Here is a 22,133-nt window from a genome sequence, read left to right on the forward strand (position 1 = left end):
TATATAAATACTAGGAGAAAAACAGTAAAATAGCATGGAAAACTGCTTAGAAATAAACAACATGCAGTTGAATCTGAAAAAACCTGCAACCAAGACATCAGCCTGTTGTAACTGATGTCTTTCACATGTTTGTCCAATTCTTACTTTGAAAAAACCTCATAGCATAACAAATATTACAAATATAAATTACAAACAATATTCTTGTTAGATTAAAAAAAAGAAAAAACCTAACAACCCTTCAAAAATATTTTAAGAGTGACCAAAAGTTGCCATCTCCTTTTTAAAAGGAGAGGCAAAAAAAAAAAAAACAAGGGCAGGAGATAAAAAAGAAAGAGAAGACAAGGTTGGATGTTTCCAACTGAAGTCTCAGGACGTGTCTTGAAGCGGTTGTTTAGGGCCTTATCTGCAATGACTTGCAGAGTTGCAGTGAAGAACACGAACGGTTACGTTAAGCGCTCTTTTTTCCCCAGGCAGACTTGAGATTTGGTTTTGCCAATGGATACAAGGTGGCAGGTTCAGTTAGAGGTCCTCTCTGAAGCTGTCAAACATGGAAGAAACACAAAAAACCCCCAATCAACAGGAACTGTGGTGGGGGAATCAGAAATACGTCCTTCTGACACACACACAAAAAAACCCCCACAAAACCAAACCAAAACAAGAAAAAAGGGTAATCTCTTTGTTCAGTAAGTGGAGTATGGCCCAGTTTTTGTACATGCCTTAACACTTGATGGAACGAAGTCATGATACAGATACAGACATAAAAACCAGCTGAACTAGGTGTAACAGTATTTATCCTGAACAAATTGATAGATGTTAAGGGAAAGATGAAACTATCACTATATGGCAGGTAATCATAAATTATTAAAAAAATACAAAACTGACACCAATGGAAACTCATCTGAATTACAATGTAAGAACACTGCACACGGAAAAGTCTTGAAAACCAGTAACTGAGTTAGGCTGCTGTTGCTGTGCTGAATAGCAAAAGCAAAGTTAAATCTCAGAGAGGTGTTTGTTCTTGTTTACCTATAGAACTAGGCAAACATTTGACAATGTATTTAATTAATTCTGGTTTAAATGCGGTTTAGCAATGAAATGTGTTTTCATAATCAGAAAATGTTTTTCAGCATGCAATAATCAGAATGCAACGATCAAGTCAGCAGCAGATCAAAGAACACATACACGGTTACTACAGAGACATCTTGTGAGTGGCTAATGACAAAGTGCTTAATGAAGAGGTGCTGTTGAATAGAGAATAGATACAGGAACAACTGCACTACACCGTCCTGCTCCATCACACAGTACACAACTTATTTAAGCTATTTATACTTCTTAAGAATGTAGCAACATTATCTGAATCGCTGTTTTTAAGAATAAAATGTAGTTGTAAAAAAGCGTTAAAAAGTTTGGATACCACTTACCTCAAACATTCTAGCAGCTGTACATCGAACAAGAGCAGAAGTATGGACAACTCCATACCACAAGACAGTTAATAGCAGCTCATGATAAGCTGGGTTTGCACTAAAAGAAAACAGTTGGGCAATCAAAAAAAAAAAAAACCAACAAACCCAAAACCCAACAAAATCCCGAAGTCTGAATACGTTCTTTGCCTACAACATGTCTCAATAATTCATTGCTCAGCAAATCTAAACCTCCAACATTTATCCTTTCTGAAGGATACATAACATCTACCTCATTCTGAAGGACATGCAACATGTTGCTCTCTAGAAAATACACTGCATTTTGAATTTTTCAATAAAAAAATCTTTAAGAATATAATTTTCAATAAATTATGACACTGAACCGATGCAAGCACATATCTAGAATACATCGTAATAGTAGGGAAAATCAGAATATCCATTTTATTCTCAATGACTGATTTTTTGCAGGGGTTTTTTGTTTGGTTTTCAGTGCTTCTTTTCTTACACTTCTATCACTACATTTTTAATCTAGAGATTAGAAATTCAGATTCTGTGAAACACCGAGGGAAAAAAGCAAGTATACTCTTTATTCACCCAAAGCATCACAGTTATTTATATTACAGCCACATTAGCAGCTTTCAATAAAAACTTCTAATGTGTTTAGGTCTAGTCTACTCCCAGGTATATTCTTTACCCCAGTTCCACAAAGGAAGCTTTCAGACTATCGAGAGGAGCATGGGATAGTGAAAGCATAGTCATCACATCTTCTAAGAATCCAACTAACAGCTTGCGGTCTTCCTCCTGCAAGAAGAGCATATAACATTGACAGTAGTGGAAGTTTTGCTGCGATTGCAATGACCTACAGCTACGAAACAGACAAACCACGAACTAGAACAAACCAGATTTAGCCTTTAACAATCTTCTTATGAACTTCAAAACTGTGTTTAAGAACATGAATCTTTCAAAGCAAACTAATCAGAGACTGTATATCTGTATTTAAATCAATTACACACATACTTGTGCACAAACGACCCTTGTTGTTTTACTAAAGAGATTTTTAAGAGTAGTTAGGCACTTCCATGGCTCCTGACACTTTGTGATCGCTCACACTCCACTACACATTTGTGAGATGATGGAGTATTTATTTTTTTTCCTGTAAGCTACACATATGCCAGTCCATAACCGCTGGTTACTAGAGGATTAGGTAGCATTATTTATGAAGTGTTTAGCACTAGATAACACTAAAATTTTAAGACTGCAATTATGCCAAAAATAGTGATTTACCTACTTAGCTGTTTCAGTAAATTTTGCAAAATTATGTTGGCAGAGCTCACAGCTGAAGGGCCAAGAACCCATTTATGGAGTAACATTAATATTTTTGATAGAGGCACATGGCAGCTGTGAGAGAGCTGTGAGAGTTAGCAGTGAAGATGCCAGATGCCACTTCAAGATTTACTGAACTCAGCTTTCAACACTGATGACTGCCATCCTAAACAAAGTAGACAACCTGACCAGATAACTTCACTTCTAAATGTGCTTGTGGCTGCCCACTTCGCTACTTATCTTCAAAGCACATGAACACTAAGTTTTCACATAAAACTGTAAGGGGGTTTTGGTAGAAGTTTTATGTATTATTACACATTTAATGAAGAAACAGAAAACCAAACCTACCTGAATATAACACGTAAGGACCCCTGTTGCATAGATGGGAACCGTAGCTTTCGTCAGCACTCCATTACCTGCTGTGGAATCTAACGAAATGCAGTAAAGAATTCAGGTTTTATTATACATTATGGGTACAATATATATACACTATATATTTTATATATACATAAAAGGTAGACTTGTATGCACATTGTAAGTATGATATATTCACCTTTTTATATATGCATGAAGATTTTATATACATATATATGCATATACACATGCACATACATGCTAAAATAATGCTGAAGTGGTATTTGGATTTGAGATTTTATTTGTGCTTTACACACACACGCTATCTACAAATTCAGAGTGTTCCATTCAGATTAAGATCAGACTTCCAACATTTCAGAAAGATGACAAATTTCAGAAAGATGACAAATTTCAGAACCGCAGTAAGAAAATATTATTTGAACAAGAGATTGACAGGTTTTTTTCCAGGCGCAGCTAAGGTAAATTTTTATTCATTTGATTAAAAAAAATACTTACCTATGTTTTCCTCTGACAGTCTTAAGATTTCTTGGAACTGTGGTTTTACCTATAGCAAGGATGATGAATCCCATGTAAGAAAACCTGTTACTAGTGTCAATTAACTTAGGAAAAAATTAAGAATAAACAAGGTACAGAAAGAAAAAAACCCCAACCTTTAAAAAGCATAGCCAGCTTTTATGAAAATTGAAAGTAAGACATAAGACAGTAACAATTTCTATTGAGTACCCACACTGAGGTAGCAGCATTTAGCACTCCTGATACCAAGAGTTGAAGTCTCTTGGCAATATGCTTAGTTGGGCTTTGAGGTTTACAGTTTTACCAAGCTATATGTAAAAAAAACAACAAAAAAATAGCTTTTGGTTTTATATCTTTGCTGTCCATGAAGTGCTTTCTTTCAAAACACAGCTGTGACAGTCTTTGTATCTAAAGATAACTTAGAGCAGGGGCTTTCAAAGACCAGAGACTTGTTTCAATCTCCTCTCTGGAGGCAGGACATAATGCGAACCCTGTTTTGTAATTTTACCTTTGGGTAATCCTCTCAAGTTTTATAATTTACTTTAAATACAATTTTAATCATATTCAGAAGTTATTTCATTGAGGAAAAATTACATATTTCATTGATTAAAAAATGTTTAGATATCATCTACAGAAAATATTTTGGGGAGGGAAAGCATTAATTTTAGATTTCTAATCAAGTACAGGCTGGAATACTTATGTATGCCACAAACACTGAACAGTATATGCTGTCCTGAAGAAAGAAAATTGTTAAAATCCCTAGAAGTAGGATGACTTCTCCCACACTATGCCATTCACAAAGCAAATATGAAGGATACAGTTTAAAAAATAAAAAAATATCCCTCCTTGTTGGGCAAGATGAGAAGGCCATTCCAAAATGGCCAGGAACAGAAATCAAAAGGATGCCAATAGAGGCTTTAAAATAGCAGGTTTAAATGTACTAATGGAAAAGCATCAATGTGACGTGCAAATATAAATGGTCAAATAAAGTGCATGTATTCAGACACACCTTAAATATTGAAAATATGTATTAGCAAGGTCCTCTTTTTGTAGAATATTTAAGATAATATCTTACCTTAGTGTTAGTAAAAATTTTCCCAAATGTCCTACAAAGTCTCCAGAAAAATCTGGAGAACTCATGGACACAGGCAGTTGATGCTACATTGATCTTGCCAACTATTTCTATAAGCTGTGGTAGCCTAAAAACCAGGAAACAAAAGGATATATTAAATACTACTCAGATCTTTTGTTTCTCTCCAGTTCTATTTGTACAGATTTACTGTTTATATTAACAAACGTAAGTACACTGACATAGCACTGCTGGCTCAAACAAAATTATCTACGTGTTCTGTACAATTCCTGACCCTTGAAGAACACAAGGGTTTAAGGGCCAGGGAAGTCTGACCTATTTTCAAACATCTGTTCCTGCAGAATGGTATATTTCATGAGATATTCAGAATACAACAATCTTCACTCCAACAGAGAGCTGATTACACTGCTGCAAAGATGAAAGAAATAATTTTTTTGGAGCAAGTAGTTACCAACACGTTCTGCTAGACAGCTGGTATTTTCTGAATAAAATCAGAGTCAGTTCAGCATAAAAATTAAAACACCTAAAAAAATTCAGTCTTTTCCTCTTTAAAAATTCTTAGGCACAATCATATTTACAATTCTTATGTTTAATAATTGTTAACATAATCGTGCTTAAGAACTATTAATTTTGACACTTTTTAAAACTAGGAATCAGAAGATACAAATGAACTCACAGTTGATTGACTACCCATAGCAAGGTCTCCCAACCTGTGGTACCCTCGTGCTCTAGCTGATAGTCATACAGTTGCAACAACACTGCTAATTGTTCACGGCTTCCAATAATGATGGCCACATCCTGGAGAGGTGATACGGGTCGGGGAAATCTAGTGACTGTAACAGCAGAGAACAAGTGATCATGAACAAAAGATGATGACCATACCTTGGAGGTGATGTCAGTAAAGATAGCTAAGAAAGCCTGAAACCCTTTAGTGCTTTCTCTGTAAGGGTTACCAAATTGCTTTTTAAAAGCCATGGTGAATTAAACCCATCTTTGAATATATTACATAGCCCTCACTTCAGAAGAAAAAACACTAGTCCAGGGAGATTATGGAATTACTATCTCCAGCATGGCTTCACCAAGGGCAAGTCTTGCCTTGCCAACCTAGTTACTTTCTATGATGGAGTGACTACATCAGTGAACAAAGGAAGAGCTATGGATGCCACCTATTTCAACTTCTGTAAGACCTCTGACATGGTTGCCCACAACATCCTTCTCTCTAAATTGGAGAAATACAGACTTGATGGATGGACTTTTCAGTGGTCAGTGGTTTGATATCCAGATGGTCAGATCAGTGATGAGTGGTGGCCCACAAGGGTCTGTGATGGGACCAGTACTGCTTAACATATTCATTAACGGCATAGACAGACAGTGGTATCAAGTGCATCCTCAGCAAGTTTGCAGACCTGCTGAGTGGTGCAGTTGATACACCTGCAGGCTGGGATGCCACCCAGAGAGATCTTCTGGAGAAGTGGGCCCATGTGAACCTCATGAGGTTTAACGAGGCCAAGTGAAATGTCCTGCACCTGCTTTGGGGCAATGCTCAATACCAATACAGGCTGGGGGATGATAGGATTGAGCTCAGCTCTGTGGAGAAGGACTTGGGAGGTATGGTGGACGGCAAAACTGGACATGAGCCAGCAGTGCATGCTCGAAGGCCAGAAAGCCAACTGTATCCATGGCCAGCAGGATGAGGGAAGTGATTCTGCCCCTTTATCCGCACTGGTGAGAACCCACTTGGAGTGCTGCATCCACCTCTGAAGTCCTCAGCACAGGAAAGACACAGACCTATTGAAGCAGGTCCCAAGGAGGGCCACAAAAATAATCAGAAGTGTAGAATCCCTCTGCTGTGAAGACAGGCTGAGAGAGTTGGGATTGTTAAGCCTGGAGAAGCGAAGGCTCCAGGAAGACCTTACTGAAGCCATTCAATACTTAGAGGGGGCTTATAGGAAAGATGGGGACAAACATTTCAGGAGGGTGATAGTTTTAAACCAAAAGAGGAGAGATTTAGACTAGATATAAGGAAGAATTTTTTTACAGTGAGGGTGGTGAAACACTGGCACAGGTTGCCCAGAGAAGTGGTAGATGCCCCATCCCTGGAAACATTCCAGGTCCAGTTGGACAGAGTTCTGAGCAACCTGATCTAGTTGAAGATGTCCCTGCTCATTGCAGGAGGGGGTTGGACTAGATTAGCTTTGAAGCCCCTTTCCAACTTAAGCTGTTCTATGATCTCAAAGAACACACTGCAGATTTACAGTAGAACGACTTGCAGGCAAAGTTTCCTGACTTCTGTTGCTACACTTTAATCATCTAACTGCTCCAACCTTTATATATGTAGTAGTTTTTGACACTCCCCACTCCCTCTTCCAACCCCTTAATTATTTCAATTATTGGAAGAAAATAATTTACACATAAAAAGACCTCAAAAAATTACAGATTATTAAAATATCTGGGTATTGAAAGCCTGCTACACCAACCCTGCTTTTATTATTCTCAATTCACATCACGCATACTTAAAATTACTCAGCAACGAAGTTAAGCAACAAGAGCATCATCCTTCCTACTGCAAAATTCCAAAAACTGAGCTTGCAGTTCCTGTAGTGCTGGTGGATTAGTGAAAAGTACATGACATTTTTAATTCCTCATTTAAGCAGTGGCCACTCTGGAGAAAAGTGCTCAGCTTCAAATGACCCAAGACAGCTGAAGAAGTTTTACCACTGTGTGTTTAACATCTTCACATTAATATCGTACAGTAACGCACCACTAGTTATTTTCCAAATTCTCCTTTAAAGTTGTTGTCCTTTCTTTGCATCTTCACGCACAGCACTATTATCAGCGTGTGGCAGGTATTACCAGTAACATCTTTTAACAGTATTTGCAACAGGAGAAAACATTCTACAGGCAAGGACTGCTGATCTAAGTATAATTTCACCAGGAGGCCATTCCATCTGCTAAGATATTACATAGATTCATAACAGGTGGTGAAGCGCCTGCACTAGGCTGTATTTTTCCCACTTCACAAAATTCTTATTTATAAGATTTAAATGAAACCGAGGCCAGCCTTCCTGAGCTACAACTAGCTATTGATGGAAATAAATTCTTCAGAACCTTTAGAAAGTCCAATTAAGGATTGCTCTGCATTCTCAAAAGCTTCTTAAGAAGCAGAGAGAAATAATGAGAGATGAAATAAAACCTTTTCTTTGTGATAATCAGGTCTCAAATGTAGAAATAGGTGTAAAAAGGAAGTGTTACTCAATCATTTGCTAAGAGAAACCAATTTGAAAAACATTTAAAGGAAAATCAGAAGGCAAAACTATTTTTTCTTCACAATTTTTGTTGTGTATTAGCACAACTAAGTATTTTATTGCAAGACTCTCATTGGATGACATAAAGCTTTGTCAGTGGGCACAAAGAAGCCATTTTGCATGTAATGCTGCTAAGTAAATACAGAAAAAAATGCAACCCATTAGTTCTCCTTTACTGGCAATCATTTTGTAAATATTTTTGACTTACATATTTCTTCTGTATCAATAAGCTCATATTTGTAATTAGTTAAATATGCAATAAGGGTTCATGTCAGACTAATTTCTTTCATAGGAATGAAGCAGGAGCAGAGGGAGGAATGGAGTAAAAAGATGTTTCTCAGAAAGGGAAAAACAGAACAAAAAAAGTAGTCATGACAAGTCAAGACAAATCTTCCTAAGCTGGAATCTGCCTTCAAACAAGAATTCTGTCAACTCAGCAACATTTAAAAAGACAATTCACAACATGACGGAAGTTCCCTGAATTTCTTTGCCTGTGCTTGCTGTATATGAAAATTCAACATAAAGAACAGGTGGATCAGAAAAAAAGAGCCTTAAAGACATAAACACACAGACAGTGTGCTATGAAGTTTACACAAAGATTCTGCAAACTGTGTTTATGTAGCAACCTTAAATACACACAAATCCCAAGCAAACATGGACTACGGACTATTTCCTGAAATTATTCCTTTGCAGTTAACAGCGATTTGAGATTTGTCTCTGAATTATACTTAAGTTTATAAAAAACCCACATTAGAAATTAATCATTTACCTTCTATTTGTGGTACTTCTCCCTGAAGTTTAGCCTTGCTTGTGAAAGGTGCGTTCTGTAGCACCAGTGCAAACAGTGAAGGAATCAATGACTGCAGAGCAGATAGATACATGTGGAGCTTATGTTCATCCAAGCCATGTTCTCCTTCCTGAAACAAACAGGACATTTACTTTAAGTATTTGGTTTGGATGATCTGTTGCTTAGGCATGTATTCCCTGGCAAGTGAGCAACACATCTGTGACGAGATTCCACACAGAGACTCTTACTAGCTAGTAATTTATCCTAACAACAAGCTTAATTTGTGTCATTATCCAAATCCTCCTGTTGCCCTTAAGTCACTTCTACTGAAAAGACTCAAGCAACAGAGCCTTTGGCATTTAGTAGTTCATGTCAATTAACATTCTCACATTTCTGAAAGAACATTCTTCAGCACATTTTGGAAATGTGAATCAATCCTTGGTCTCAGAGACCAATGCATCTAAAAACTGAATAAACTAGTCTCCTGTACCCCGAAAACAAACATCTTGGTTAAGTGCATTGTATCATTAGGAGATACTCTATTTTCCAGAACTTCCCAGATATCTGTCAAATCAAGTGTGCAAACTGGCTCATAACTGAAAACGACTATTCAATTCTACTTATTTTGTTCAGTAAATTTTATACTTTATTAAAAACACTACGTGACACTTAATTTAAATACAAGGCAGATTCACTCAGAATAACGTGTATTATCTGGTCACAGCCCCAAGTGAGTGTTTTCTGAACTGCACTTTGATTATTGGGCATTATGTAATGCAAAACATTATTAAAGAAGAATATGCTTGTTTTTTGGGGATTTGGAGTTGGGGTCCTGGCTTTGGCTGGGATAAAGCTTAGCAGCTTGAATAGTGCCATGTTTTGGATTCAGGCTGAGAAGAATGTTGATAATATACTAATGATTGTAGTCGCTGCTACGAAATCAAGAACTTCCCAGCTCCCCATATTTTGCAAGTGTGCAGGAGCACAAGAACTGAGGGAGCAGAGCCAGGAGAGCTGACCCAAACCAGCCAAAGGGATACTCCCCAGCATGGGATGTCATGCTCAGGATATAAACTGGAGGATGGATTTGCTGTGGGGCATTGGTCAGTGGGTGATGAGCAATTGCATTGTGCATCACTTGTCTTCTCCCGGGTTTTATTTCTCTTTTTCATTATATTTTATTATTACTATTATTATTATATTTTAGTTTAGTTACTAAACTGTTCTTATCTTGACCCATGAGGTTTTTTTTTTTTTCCCTCCTGATTCTCCTCCCCATCCCACTGGGAGGAAGGAGGAATTAGAGAGTGCCTCTATGATGCTTAGTTGCTGGCTGGGATTAAACCACAACAGTTGTGGTTTTTTTTTTTTTTCCTTCTTCCCAAGGAAAAGTTATGGAGTTAGGAAAAGAATCTCCAGAAATTTTTTCCCCCCACAGACCATTAAGTAGCAATTATTTACATGTTTGTATTGTTTTTTTAAAAAAAACCTGCATATGTAATAAGGATACAAAAAAAACTCCAATGTAAAAACATTTGAACACATACCCTGAGCAGTTTTTCAATTTTGTTAAGCAGTGTCGGTATAAGATGGAACTGTAAATTTCCCAGTTCTGTTGTCCAGGCAGCATAAGCAGGTAAAAATACCTGATGCGTTGCACTAACTACACGTTCTGAAGGGTCTCCTAAAGCTGAAAGCAGCAGTTCAAAGCCCTGGCAAAAGACAACATTGAATGTAATGATTTTCCTAAAATTTATGCTTAAGTTTTCCACACAAAACAAGCAGATAAGGAAAATATAATCCATTTTTAAAACACTAATAAAAAGAAAACAAGGTAGTATGTGAAGGCCTTTCAACAGCTATTCCCACATATCTGCAAGGGTAACCAGTAGGTAGTCCAATGATCCTGCTAGTACTGCTCTACAGTCAACTTACCAGAATTAAGGCAAACACATTTCACCACTCTGCTTTCAAAAAGTCCAAGACAGGATTAGAAATTGTTCTTTTTCACTTATGGGAAACATTATTCGGCAGTATTAAGTGAAGTACAAGTAGGGTTTGTTGTAGTAGACAGATCTCTGTTCTCAAGCGATGATGTCAAATCGGCTAACAAGATCAGGTGGGCAATGGAGTGTATGTTCTCGAAGGCAAATTATGAATTATTAGAGAAGCTTCTGTACAAGGCTTATAACCTGAGATTCTGAGGGTACTTGTAAGTACATGTTTTCTTTTTGGTCTTGGTGATACAATAAAAATAAACATTCATATGAATCAAAATTTTTTAAAAGAATCTGGAAAGATTTAATAAAAATGCATTAAATTATGCAACCTCCTTTTGTGAAATAACTACAGGAGACATATTATACATACAGAACCAAATAATACCTGCTGATATTTGTCTGGATCATCAATATATCCCATAATGATGCCAAGGCTTTTGATCACAGCTTCTCGTACCAGATCTGCCTTATCTTCCATTAGCATTTGCTGCAGCATGGAAAGTACTAATGAACTACGAATTTCTTTCTGTTTGTAAACAAGAAACATACTTGTTAATTCCAATGAAACAAGAACTGTGGGTTTATATCAATTTTTATAGACAATTTGTACTTCTGTCAGAGCTCACAAACAAAATCCCTTCCTCCAGCTATGGAACCCTTCATGAATATTACACACTCAGTTTTCACAACAGATGATGCATGAATATAAAATATCAGTAGTCACACTAAAGAGTCTTTTACTCCACGAAGTGCAGAACTCAGGTCCTTTAGTTCATATGGAACCAAAAATAATCAATAGCAGAAAAACCTACTAGAGGCCTAGACTTAGAATCTTTAATCAGTGCATTGCTGAACTGGAGAAGCATGCCTTTAATTTGGGTCATTTTCCTCTTTCTCTGAAGCTTCACATTCTAGTTTGCCACTGACTTAATTGTGCACCTTCTTCTAACTGGCAGCACTCTTCACGTAACATTCCACAGTGCCCGAAGAACTCTGTAATTGGATGCCAATTATTTTTTCAGAGGTCATTTCCTTAATTGGTCCTAACTACTTCATGTTTATTGAAACAAAGATGATTCTTTCAGAACATACGGTTTTTAAAGATGTTTTATAGCTAGATTGACCTGTATACATTTATAATAAGGTGTATCCTCAACGTGATTTATTGAATTTCACATGAGTGATATAAAGAAGACTTGGGAATATTTAACATAATAAAGCGTTGTATTATGCAACAATTGATTTCAGTAGCAGAGTATTTAGAGTCAATATTAATACTTACTGGAAGGTAAGGTGCTAGAGCTCCACAGGATTCTGCTACCAGTAGCCGTCTCTCTGGGTATTTGTGGTTGATCTGGTAAAGAGAAACAGAATGGCTATTTGCTTTGCAGTACCCAGTATTCAAAACGTGGTTGGAAAGTACTGCAACGGAGGAATGCATCTGCACCTCTTAGATGAGCAATGACTGTACCCATAGAAGTTGCACATGGGTACTAAGCAGCCTCAAATTCTTGCACTGAGGCATAAAGACAAGGCAGATACAGCCTTCCCAGTTGCCCTACAACAGAGCTTAGAGTAAGAGAACAACTGGAGAAGCATGTGTCTGTACGCAGAAGAAAGAAGGGTGGAAAGCAGCGTACGGGCTGCTATACTCTAAAGGGTATGAATAACTTCGGAGTTGGCACATCATGAAATATTTTGTCTTGCGCAGCCCTTCAAGAGTGCCGTTCCTCTAAGCACTACACAAGTGCCCTCTAGTGCTCTGAGCCAACCAGTGTAGCAAAGCTGCCTAGGTCTTGCCGAGCAAAAGAAGACATATGTACGAAAAGTACTTGCATGTTATTGAATTATATATGACAGTATATAAGTATATACTTATGAAGTTCAAAAAAGGAAGGTGCAAAGTCCTGAACCTGAGCAGAAATAATTCGCACGCACCAGGACAGGCCAGGGAACAACTGGCTGGAAAGCAGCTTGGCAGAGGACTTGGAAGGCCTGAAAGATACTGAGCAGAGCCAGCAATGCGTTCAGTGCAGCAAGGAAGACCAGTGGTATCCTGGGCAGCACGAGGGTAAGTATCACAGCAGGTGAGGAAAGTGATTATTCCTCTTTACTCAGCACTGGCAAGACCACATCTGGAACGCTCCGTACAGTTCTGGGTTTCTCAGTTGAAGAGACAAAGACTTAGTGAAGCAAGTCCAGAGGAGAGACGTGAAGATGATTAAGATATAGGAGTACCTGATATGTGGCGGGAGGCTGAGAGAGCTGAGATTGCTTGGTCTTGAGAAGAGAATGCTCAAGAGGGATCTTATCCATCTGTATAAGTATCTGTACCTATCTGCAGAGAGGTGAAGATCACAGAGGCACCCAATAAAAGGACAAAAGAAAATGAAATACAGGAAATTCTGTTTTACTGGGAGGGTGGCCAAACCTTGGCACACATTACTCAGAGATGTTACGTTGCCTCCATCCTCAGCCATATTCAAAAGCAGACTGGAGTTGGTCTTGAGCAACCTGCTCTAGTTGACTCTGTTTTAAGCAGGGGTCTTGGACTACAAGATGTTCAAAGGTCCTTTCCAACTTCAGCCATTCTGTGATTCTCTCAGTTCTACTGGCTTAGGAGAAACTACAGATGAAGACGTAGTAATAAATCAACTTTGGACAACTTACCTCACCTATATTTCCACAGCACTCTGAACAAGGGTACCTGACCACTGATGTAGTATTACTGTCTTCACTTTCTCACTGCTCTGATCTGAAATCACCAAGAACTCTCTCAAGAATGAAGTGTGGCAAAGATCATTTGCAATGAACACATCGCAAGCCACAGGACTAAATCGAAGTCTCAAGCATGGGAGAATGTTCTTTGAGTGTGTCTATCATTATTTTGCTTTCACACGTTACTAGGGCACTTGCAGTATTTTCTTGAAACATGGAGATTTCATAGATGAGAACCATTACGAGCATGCAACAAGCTGCTTCAATACTTAGAGAATCTTTGACTTCAGTGCCAAATGCAAATTGCCTACTGTTAACAGAGATAACTTTCCCTTCTGGAATGCTGCCCACCTGAGGGAAACAGCAAAGCCTAGTTTCAACTGGTTTAGGTGGACCGGCAAGGCAATACAAATACCAACTCTGATATTGCAAAGACATACTGACATGCTGGAGGAAAAAAGACTCGAGTTTCTGCAAGGTTTGTGTTCAGGGAAGATTATTAGCCCTTGGAAACTTAAACATAACTGTAAAATGTTTATTACCATTTCTTCGCCTTTTGTCTTTAATAAGCAGCAGCACAATTTTGGAAAACCATTAACTGGTCGCTAGTTCTGAGGGAACTTTTAGCATTCACAGAGCCTTGATCTAAACTCAGATGAGCCAGCTACCAAATTCTACCCGCAAAGAGCAGGCAGAGAGATCACAAAGACTAGGCTGATAACTGTGAGCTCCAGAGCGTGTGCTTGAGCATGCTGGATCTTCTGAGGGCCCAGTCCTTTCCAGATTTTGGCTGGAGACCAACTGCATGAATGTCTTAGATTAAAGCATTTACTGAGAAAAGGTAGAAAATTACATGTCTTTTGGAGTTTCTTCTCCAAAATCAGTCTTAGGACAATGAGATTCAGCTGGTATTTTGCTAGAGAAAATAATGACCTGGTTTCAGTACTGCAAACAAAGTCTGGCAAACTGCACTAAATAAATGCATGATGACATATGGCTTGGCAGCCTGATATGCTGTACTGTTACAGTTAGACCTGCTTCTCTTCTGCATCAGCAATTGGCAAGAAACTGGTATGAAGATGATGAACTCTTACTGAGGTGAGAATGTTTTTTTTTCTTTTAAACACTTTAAATTTCCTAAGAAGGACTAAGAAAACAAAACGTGATTTATTTTGTATTCAGCTACTATTGCCACAAGTCTGTCATTTAATGACAAGATACATCAGTCATAGATATAAGCATTAACACTGAAAATAGTACACATTTAACTGTCAGAAAATGTTAATAATATTAAAGCTTGGACTTCACTGTGAAACAGAGCTGGCTGTGTTATGGAAGAAATCAGACAATCACCGGGCCAGAAACACTGTGTCCTCAAAGCAAGCTGTCATGGCTTAGTTATGCACTGTCTTTCAGGCAATGATGAACTCTGTTTACTTCATTATGGTAGGAAAATACCAAGCATTTTCACCTGAACTCACGTTGTTCTGTTTCTATGTCTCAGATGAAACAGAACCACCATTTCAGTTCGGTTGTTCAACTATCTCTGTTAATTTAGAGTATCTGTGGAAAAGGTCATTGAATCTCAGAGCCAACCTGATCTTGCTGGTCCCATCTATCGGGGACTTATTTCTGAACTACTTTGATCTTTAATTTTCTGCTTAAGAATTGTGGACGCTGACCTGGGGACACTGCTCCAGAGACTTAATGCAATACAAAAAAAAAAAAAAATCAGTAAATGAAATCTTTGAACAAGAATGTATTTCCACCAGTCTGGGAATTACAGTAAAAATTATAAAGGCACCTACTTGGCAATAAGTTAGGCAGTACTGATGATGAACAAGTGTATAGCTACATTTCAATAGGACAAATATATGCAGGTAATTTCCTGTCTGAGTTCTTTTAAATGTTATATGAAAGTATATACAATGAGGACAAAAAGCATCTGGATATTTTTCTGAAAAATAAAGTGCCATTCATTGAAATCAAAACAACCTCCCTCTCAAATAAAACTCAACATTTATGAATCTAACTAATTTTCCAGTGTTAAGCATAAAATACCAGTTACCTGTTCCCAACACTGTGGTAAAAGCTCAGCTTCTACACGTGTTGGTCCAACATGTCGGGCAAATGCCACGCACCCAGTCAGTATCATCTGTCTGAAAACATAAATTTAAAGCTTTAATCTGTTTACAAAGTAAAGTTCTATAATATATAGAATACATTCTTTAAGTTAGGAAAAGCAGATGCTGTCAGGGAACATGTAATTGTCTACAGTCAAAAATTTCACGCCATACACACTGACTTAAAGGCTAAGTATTAAACTGAAAGCCACTATAGTCCCTGCTCATTGCAGGGATGGCTGGACTAGTTGAGCTTTAAAGACTCCTTCCAGGACAAACTATTCTGTAATTCTATCTTGTTTTCTATTTAATATGCCTTTTTCAGAAACTTGCGGATCCCAAACTCCATGAACCAGAGCCTGAGAATCTCTGATTTGGCAACCTCTGATTTCGTAACATCTGTGACTGGGAATCTGACTAAATCTCCTTTAATTCTTGCTACTGAATACTATGATTCCTCACGCAGTAAAAGGATCTCAACTACTTAATACTATCATACTATAGTCAAATACACATGTTGCTTTTATTTAGAAGCATTCGTGAGATTTAATGAACTTTGTTCAAAACAGGTAACTGAATTCTTTTACAACATGGTTGGGCAATACTCTAACATGCTAGTATAGTCATCTCTCCCTAAAAGCTGGACTTTACTCTTGTCAGACATCTTCTAAAGCTCATTATAAAAGGTAATCAATTAATCAATCAGTAATATCTACGATCACCTGAGTCATTTATGTTTATATTCTTGCATTCTTTAACACGCCTCAAAGTTTGCAAGAAATCACTGTTGTTCCATCAATTTCACCGGCACAGAGATATATTTAAAATTTCAGTAAATTGTACTTAACTGTCATTTGTGATATTTTAACTTTCATTAAGTGTTCGTATGGCTAAGAGTTTTTACTTCTAACTATTTCTCCTATAATTAGAATTGGAACGATACCAGCTGTGGATGCAATGCACCAGTTCTATTTAGTCTTCGTGCCTATATCAACACTTAAACAAATAACCAGTTTAACCATAACGGATGGACACAAGATGCTCATTTTATCACTTCCAAAGTAAGATTAGAACCACTGAGAATTGTTCATTATTACTTTGTGGAAAGTAAGCCAGAATTAGTTTGTTTCTGTTTTACAGTCATGTCTAAACTCCTATATATTTATTTACTGCAGCCAATAGCATGCCCTTAAGGTTGAAAGGCAGAGGTTCTGCTGGTTATTTCCTAACAATAAACTCCATCCAAAAAAGACTCATTCACCTTCAGAATCTTTTCAAGGAGAAATAATCTATTAAAAAGATCTTTTCCCCCCAACATTCTTTACACCAACAGTAAGAGCAAGCTCTTAGGTTTTGTGTAGTGGTTGGTTGGGGTTTTTTCCTCCTCTTTATCACATGCAGAGAACTAGACCTTGGATCATGGTAAAAAAATTGGGGGAAACCAAAAATGCAATGATTATATAAGACTCAAGAAAGCAACAGATGGTATATGGTAGCAATGTGGAGACAAAAGCCTGTGGTAATTTTGAGTTCTACAACAAACAAAATAGTTATTCAGATGTCTCTGGTTCTACACACTGCACCTAATCACAGAACTGGGCAACAGAATATACTTTTACAAGATACTATAAAAGCAACTAGCAGAATACAGTAATCACTTGAAATGTTCTGCATTAAAAATGGGCAATTTTTTTAAAATTCAAACCTCTCCAAAAACGTTCCATGAAATCTCAAAATTAACTCAGATTTCCTTTTGCTTTGCCTATAAAGTAGGGAACAAGATACTGCAAAAAATTTTAAAAACCTGTTTTAAATATTTTACTGTAACAATCTTAAAAGTATATGAGAAGTGCTGGTATTTCAAGAGAAGGAAAGGCTGTAAGCATCTCAACAACAGGTCACTGAAATAGAGAAAAAATGTTAACACTAAGTTGCTGCAAAAACTGCAGTCTAGGCTGGCTACAGGAAAAACTTTCTCCTTATTGTCATAATGACCCCTTCTGAGAGCAAGGTTCTGGGAACGCTTTCCTCAAAGAGCTCTCTCCAGGATACACACTTATGATCACTTCCACACGAACATAAATGCAAATCAGTATGATTCAGCAGAGAATTAAGTTTGCTTCATCAGTACAGAAACCAAAGTGAAATCAAGAACCGCACTGGAGGAACAAGGTAGAAGTTAGAGTAGAATAGACATAATTTACACTTCTAAACTCTTTCTACAAGTTTTAGAAAGTGACTGCATGCACAATTCAATCTTATATGACACAGTTCAAGGTTTCTTCATGGCTCCTTAGCTTCCAAAACCAATGTAATTGTCCAAAAAGAAGTTTAAGAAAAGCTAAAAGGTATTTGTTCATTCGCAGAAGAGAATTTGAGAGATATTTTGAAAAGTTGAATAGTACATTCATGATGAAAGCCTTGGGGATAGAAGTGTTGTCATTAAAAATAACGTTAGTATACAAGACTATGGCAATATGCTGTATCTGTATGCACCAAAACCTCTCAAAGGGGCAAGAAGTACAATACAGGCTTTCTGCATAATTGTTAACATCCTTTACAAGGTCAAATACTTAAAGTAAAATACTTATTTTAATGGGTTCATTATTAGAAATCCAATGTCACGTTTCAGTCTTTTGCATTTAACAAATTGAAAAAGTCAACTTATCATCAATTGCTACTTTGATGCATAGTGTAGACCTGTACAGTATAGCAGAAGGTAAACAAATAACATGAGATAATTAATATCACTGTTCTGGTCACTAAACCTGAATGTCTTTGCTCACTTTGTATTGCACAAAATGGCTAAAATATTATTTAAACTTATTTAGATAAAAACAAAGTACACATAATATACTCTCACACAAATACCTAGCTATAAAAAGCAATTGAAATTCTGAATAAGTATTTTCTATCTAATGTCTTATGTCTGACGTCAGAATGTCTTATTTGACAAAATTTTACTTATTCTTCAGCCAGGTGTTATGGCACCTTTAAAACAGATTATGATTTTTATCTGTGTAAATGCATATTAAGTATATACATGTTTTGTGCTGGGGGTTGTGAAAGATATTCTTCTTTAATTTCTGATGAAAATCTACTATTTTTAGATATATCTCTCTAACAACAAAGAATGAACAAATTCAAGGAAAAAGAAGGTTGGATTTTCTTCTTAGCCACTGGAAAAAAAAAACAAACCAAACCAAAACACTGAACTGCAGCTGAACAGGTATATGAAAAATTTACTTGATAGGTCACCAATCCTGTGACAATTAACTACAGACTACAGTGTAGCTTCCTTCCCCCTCAACCATAAAATTATTTTAGCTTCTCAACCTGCATGAGACATTAAAAACATTTTAGATAACGCTAGATGATGAGAAATCTGCTTCAGAAACCATCTGAAGCAGAACAAGGTCTGTATCCTTTTGTCATTTCAATCTGCATGGTGCCACTGCACTACAAGTTGATTTTATTTATTTATGCTTTTTTTTTCCCCTCCAAAGCCATCTCATCTCTTTCAATTGTACCTCATCTCTAAATTTTACCATGGGAACAATTTAGAAAGACACCAGAACACTTCAGTTTCAGAGACTCTTCGAAAGAAATGTTTTTCTCCCATTTCATAAAGCCTATTTTTCTGAAGACAGAATAGCGCAATGACAGGTACAGATGCTTTACAAAAATCTCTAACAGAAATAATGGAAGAGCTACAGAACACATATGAAAAAAATCTTACCAGTTGGAGAAGGAAATACACCAGCTAGGGTACTGTCTTTCAACCTTAAGGATATCTTATTAAGACTTGTACAAAGTCAGATTTCCCGAGTACTAAGGAAAAACTGAATTTACAAAACAAAACATAAAGTACACTTTGCTTCAAAGTCGTGACCAACATAAAACAAAGCTCTAAAAGTTTGTCAGAACTAAACCACAGCTTTAACCTTCTGAATTTTTCATTGCTACCACAATACTGTGGTACTGTTTTCTTATGCTATTTTCCACAGCTAAACGTGGTAGTTGATTTACAAACATATAGATCACTAAGAGTCACAAAGACAGAGGTTTAAAAAAAGCTGCTGTGATTTCTATATCAATCAATCCTACGAATTCTGATTTTAAAAATTCATTTTAACGAAGTGTTTCAGTTCATCTTTAAACAATAGAGGAATTGAAATATTACACTGCAGCTTACCAAGCATGTTCTTACATTTCAGTAACTAGAACGTACAGGTCATGAAAATGGAAAGTTCTAGAGTTCACTTCAGTGTGTCAGCACTATACCAGCAAAGCATCAGCTTAAGCAAAACTTGGTTAAAGTCATCCAGTAACATCCAGTTTCTGTTAGTTCTGCTTCTTTGACAAAGAAAAGGTTCCTTCTTGTCCCGCAACACACAAACGCAAACACACCTTTGCTCATCATCTGGTCGTTTGATCAAATTGAACAGTATGTGTAGAAGCTGATCTCTCTCTTTGGGCTCAGGATGGAGGCAGGCTGTACACAGTATGAGTGGGATCAATTCCTAAAAAGTTGTGGGTAGGGGAAAACCAAACAAAGTAAAAACGCTTTGGGCATATATTCATTAATGGCAAAAACTACGAAGATAAATCTAGCCACATAATATCAAAACAGTTAGAGAAGATGTTTTAACGTCTTGATCTAAGTGAAGGTCTAGAAAAGTTAGAATTATTTTACTTCTAGGAAAGATCGGGGGAGAACCACCACATCAGATAAAAAGCTCTGCGAAGATTACAACTAAATTATGGAGGTCACCTGTAACCAGAATCAGAGGACAGCTGTGGTTTAAATTGACTTCACTACCTACGGAACTGAAGCAAGCTCCACAGATAGCTACAGAACAAAGCCCCTATGGAAAAAGCTATTTCCGATGCCACACAGTTAAATATTAAAATTTCCAGTTAAACATGCACACAGTTTTGTGCACAAGTCTGAACAAGTACTGAGACACATACACTAGTAAAGGCGACTGCAAACACATATCCTCTATTTTCCGTTGACTGAGAACTACATGTTTTTTTTAAAAGGTTTGTTGAGGTTTTTTCTTCCCCTCCAATACAGAGGCAGTAACTGAAGTGACCTTTTTTTATAGAGCAACTCCCTTAAGAAACAAATGATCAAGAAAATACTAGATAACACATTAACTGAAAGAAAATACCAGGCTGTTCAGAATACTGAAGACCTCCTTCTTCCTAAATACGCCTTCAAAGCTCATGGTATTCATTCCCAGAAGAAACAAATGTTTTTAAAGCATGGACTGGAAGTCCCTTTCCTTGACCTTGTTGACGTGAGCCTTTACTCCAACTGAATTTGGAAATCTCACAATTTCTAGGTGATTTATTATCTTAGCGACAGAAACATCACACTGGGAGGTCAGGGGAAAAGAATAAGACAAATCTACGTGTCTGCAGAGAAAACATGGGCAAGTAATCGGGAGACCTCCTCTGCGACCTGCCATACACTTCGGAGCCACTTTCAGCAGACAAGCTTTCTGTTAATTAATGTGCTGTGACAAACAAGCAGATGACAGGGGGAGACGCTTCTGAAGTTACTAGGAAAGATTACACAAAACCTGGAAAAATCTATAGCCATTTGTAACAACTTTGCAGGCAGGTGCCAATTTCTTGCAGCCAATCAGTGTGACCTATTCATGACGCTCATGCGAGCAAGGTGGACGTGTGGACACAACACTAAAGGCACCCTCACTGTTCAACTGGTATTCTTCTAAACAGCAAGTGCTGTGTCTAGTTTAAACACAGAACATTTTAGAGCACTGCCTAAGCTAGTCAACTCTTGATAAGCTTTTGTTTTGTTTTACAAGAATTCTACTCCCCATCCGAAGCTGACCAAGATACATCCTAAAACATGTTTTAACATTCTGGAAGATATTTTGGCAATATTGAACCCAATTATGGTACAGATTAGGGAATTTATGATGAGACAGAGAAATGAACGTGGAAATATCCTACCCACCGCTTAAAAAAAATTGAGAGTACTGAAGGAGAAACAAGAAATAGATGTGAACAGTTTGGACATTTCTATTTCTCAGTATTATAAAGTGAGCCAGTTTTTGTTTTTAAATAGGTGTAGCACAATGCAAAATAACGGGAATTGAAAATCTGTATTTACAAATTACATAGCACAAATAGCTAAACAACTTTCTTCACCTGAAAGCTCCTTTCCCTCTAGAATTCGCATGCTAGATTTTATTTTTTATAGGTCAGGTTTTGCCCATTCAAAGTTCTGAGAAGGCAGAGGACTTAACCTATTTAACTTTTTATTTCACAACAGCATTTTCTCTACTGCAAACACTGTTTTAACCGAAAAAGATGTGAAAACATAAATAACCTATGCCCCTCTAAATACCACTACTTAGACATTAAGCTAAGATCTTTTAAAAAGGAAATCAGACTGCAATTTGTAGACACACTATGCAATTACTAACCTCACCACAAATTT

At 37.1% G+C, this 22,133-nt stretch overlaps 1 protein-coding gene across 1 annotated transcript in view; it reads right to left on the reverse strand.

Annotated features, from left to right (window-relative positions):
- Positions 1-1,421: 1,421 nt before the first annotated feature.
- Positions 1,422-22,133, reverse strand: part of KIAA1468 (KIAA1468 ortholog) — a gene marked incomplete at its 3' end in the record, with an annotated part of 48,656 nt that continues 27,944 nt past the window's right edge. Inside the window, exons 12-23 of the mRNA XM_010134106.1 lie at positions 20,066-20,178; positions 15,601-15,691; positions 12,097-12,168; positions 11,200-11,340; positions 10,362-10,526; positions 8,797-8,944; positions 5,399-5,555; positions 4,708-4,831; positions 3,615-3,663; positions 3,093-3,172; positions 2,116-2,222; positions 1,422-1,521 (exon numbers count right to left, since the gene is read on the reverse strand). Of these exons, the coding sequence (XP_010132408.1) occupies positions 1,422-1,521; positions 2,116-2,222; positions 3,093-3,172; positions 3,615-3,663; positions 4,708-4,831; positions 5,399-5,555; positions 8,797-8,944; positions 10,362-10,526; positions 11,200-11,340; positions 12,097-12,168; positions 15,601-15,691; positions 20,066-20,178 (1,347 nt within the window). The remainder of the gene's footprint in view (positions 1,522-2,115; positions 2,223-3,092; positions 3,173-3,614; positions 3,664-4,707; positions 4,832-5,398; positions 5,556-8,796; positions 8,945-10,361; positions 10,527-11,199; positions 11,341-12,096; positions 12,169-15,600; positions 15,692-20,065; positions 20,179-22,133) is intronic.

The sequence above is a fragment of the Buceros rhinoceros genome, unplaced genomic scaffold (assembly GCF_000710305.1).
Source record: "Buceros rhinoceros silvestris isolate BGI_N320 unplaced genomic scaffold, ASM71030v1 scaffold10484, whole genome shotgun sequence".
In the NCBI taxonomy this organism is placed as follows: domain Eukaryota; kingdom Metazoa; phylum Chordata; class Aves; order Bucerotiformes; family Bucerotidae; genus Buceros; species Buceros rhinoceros.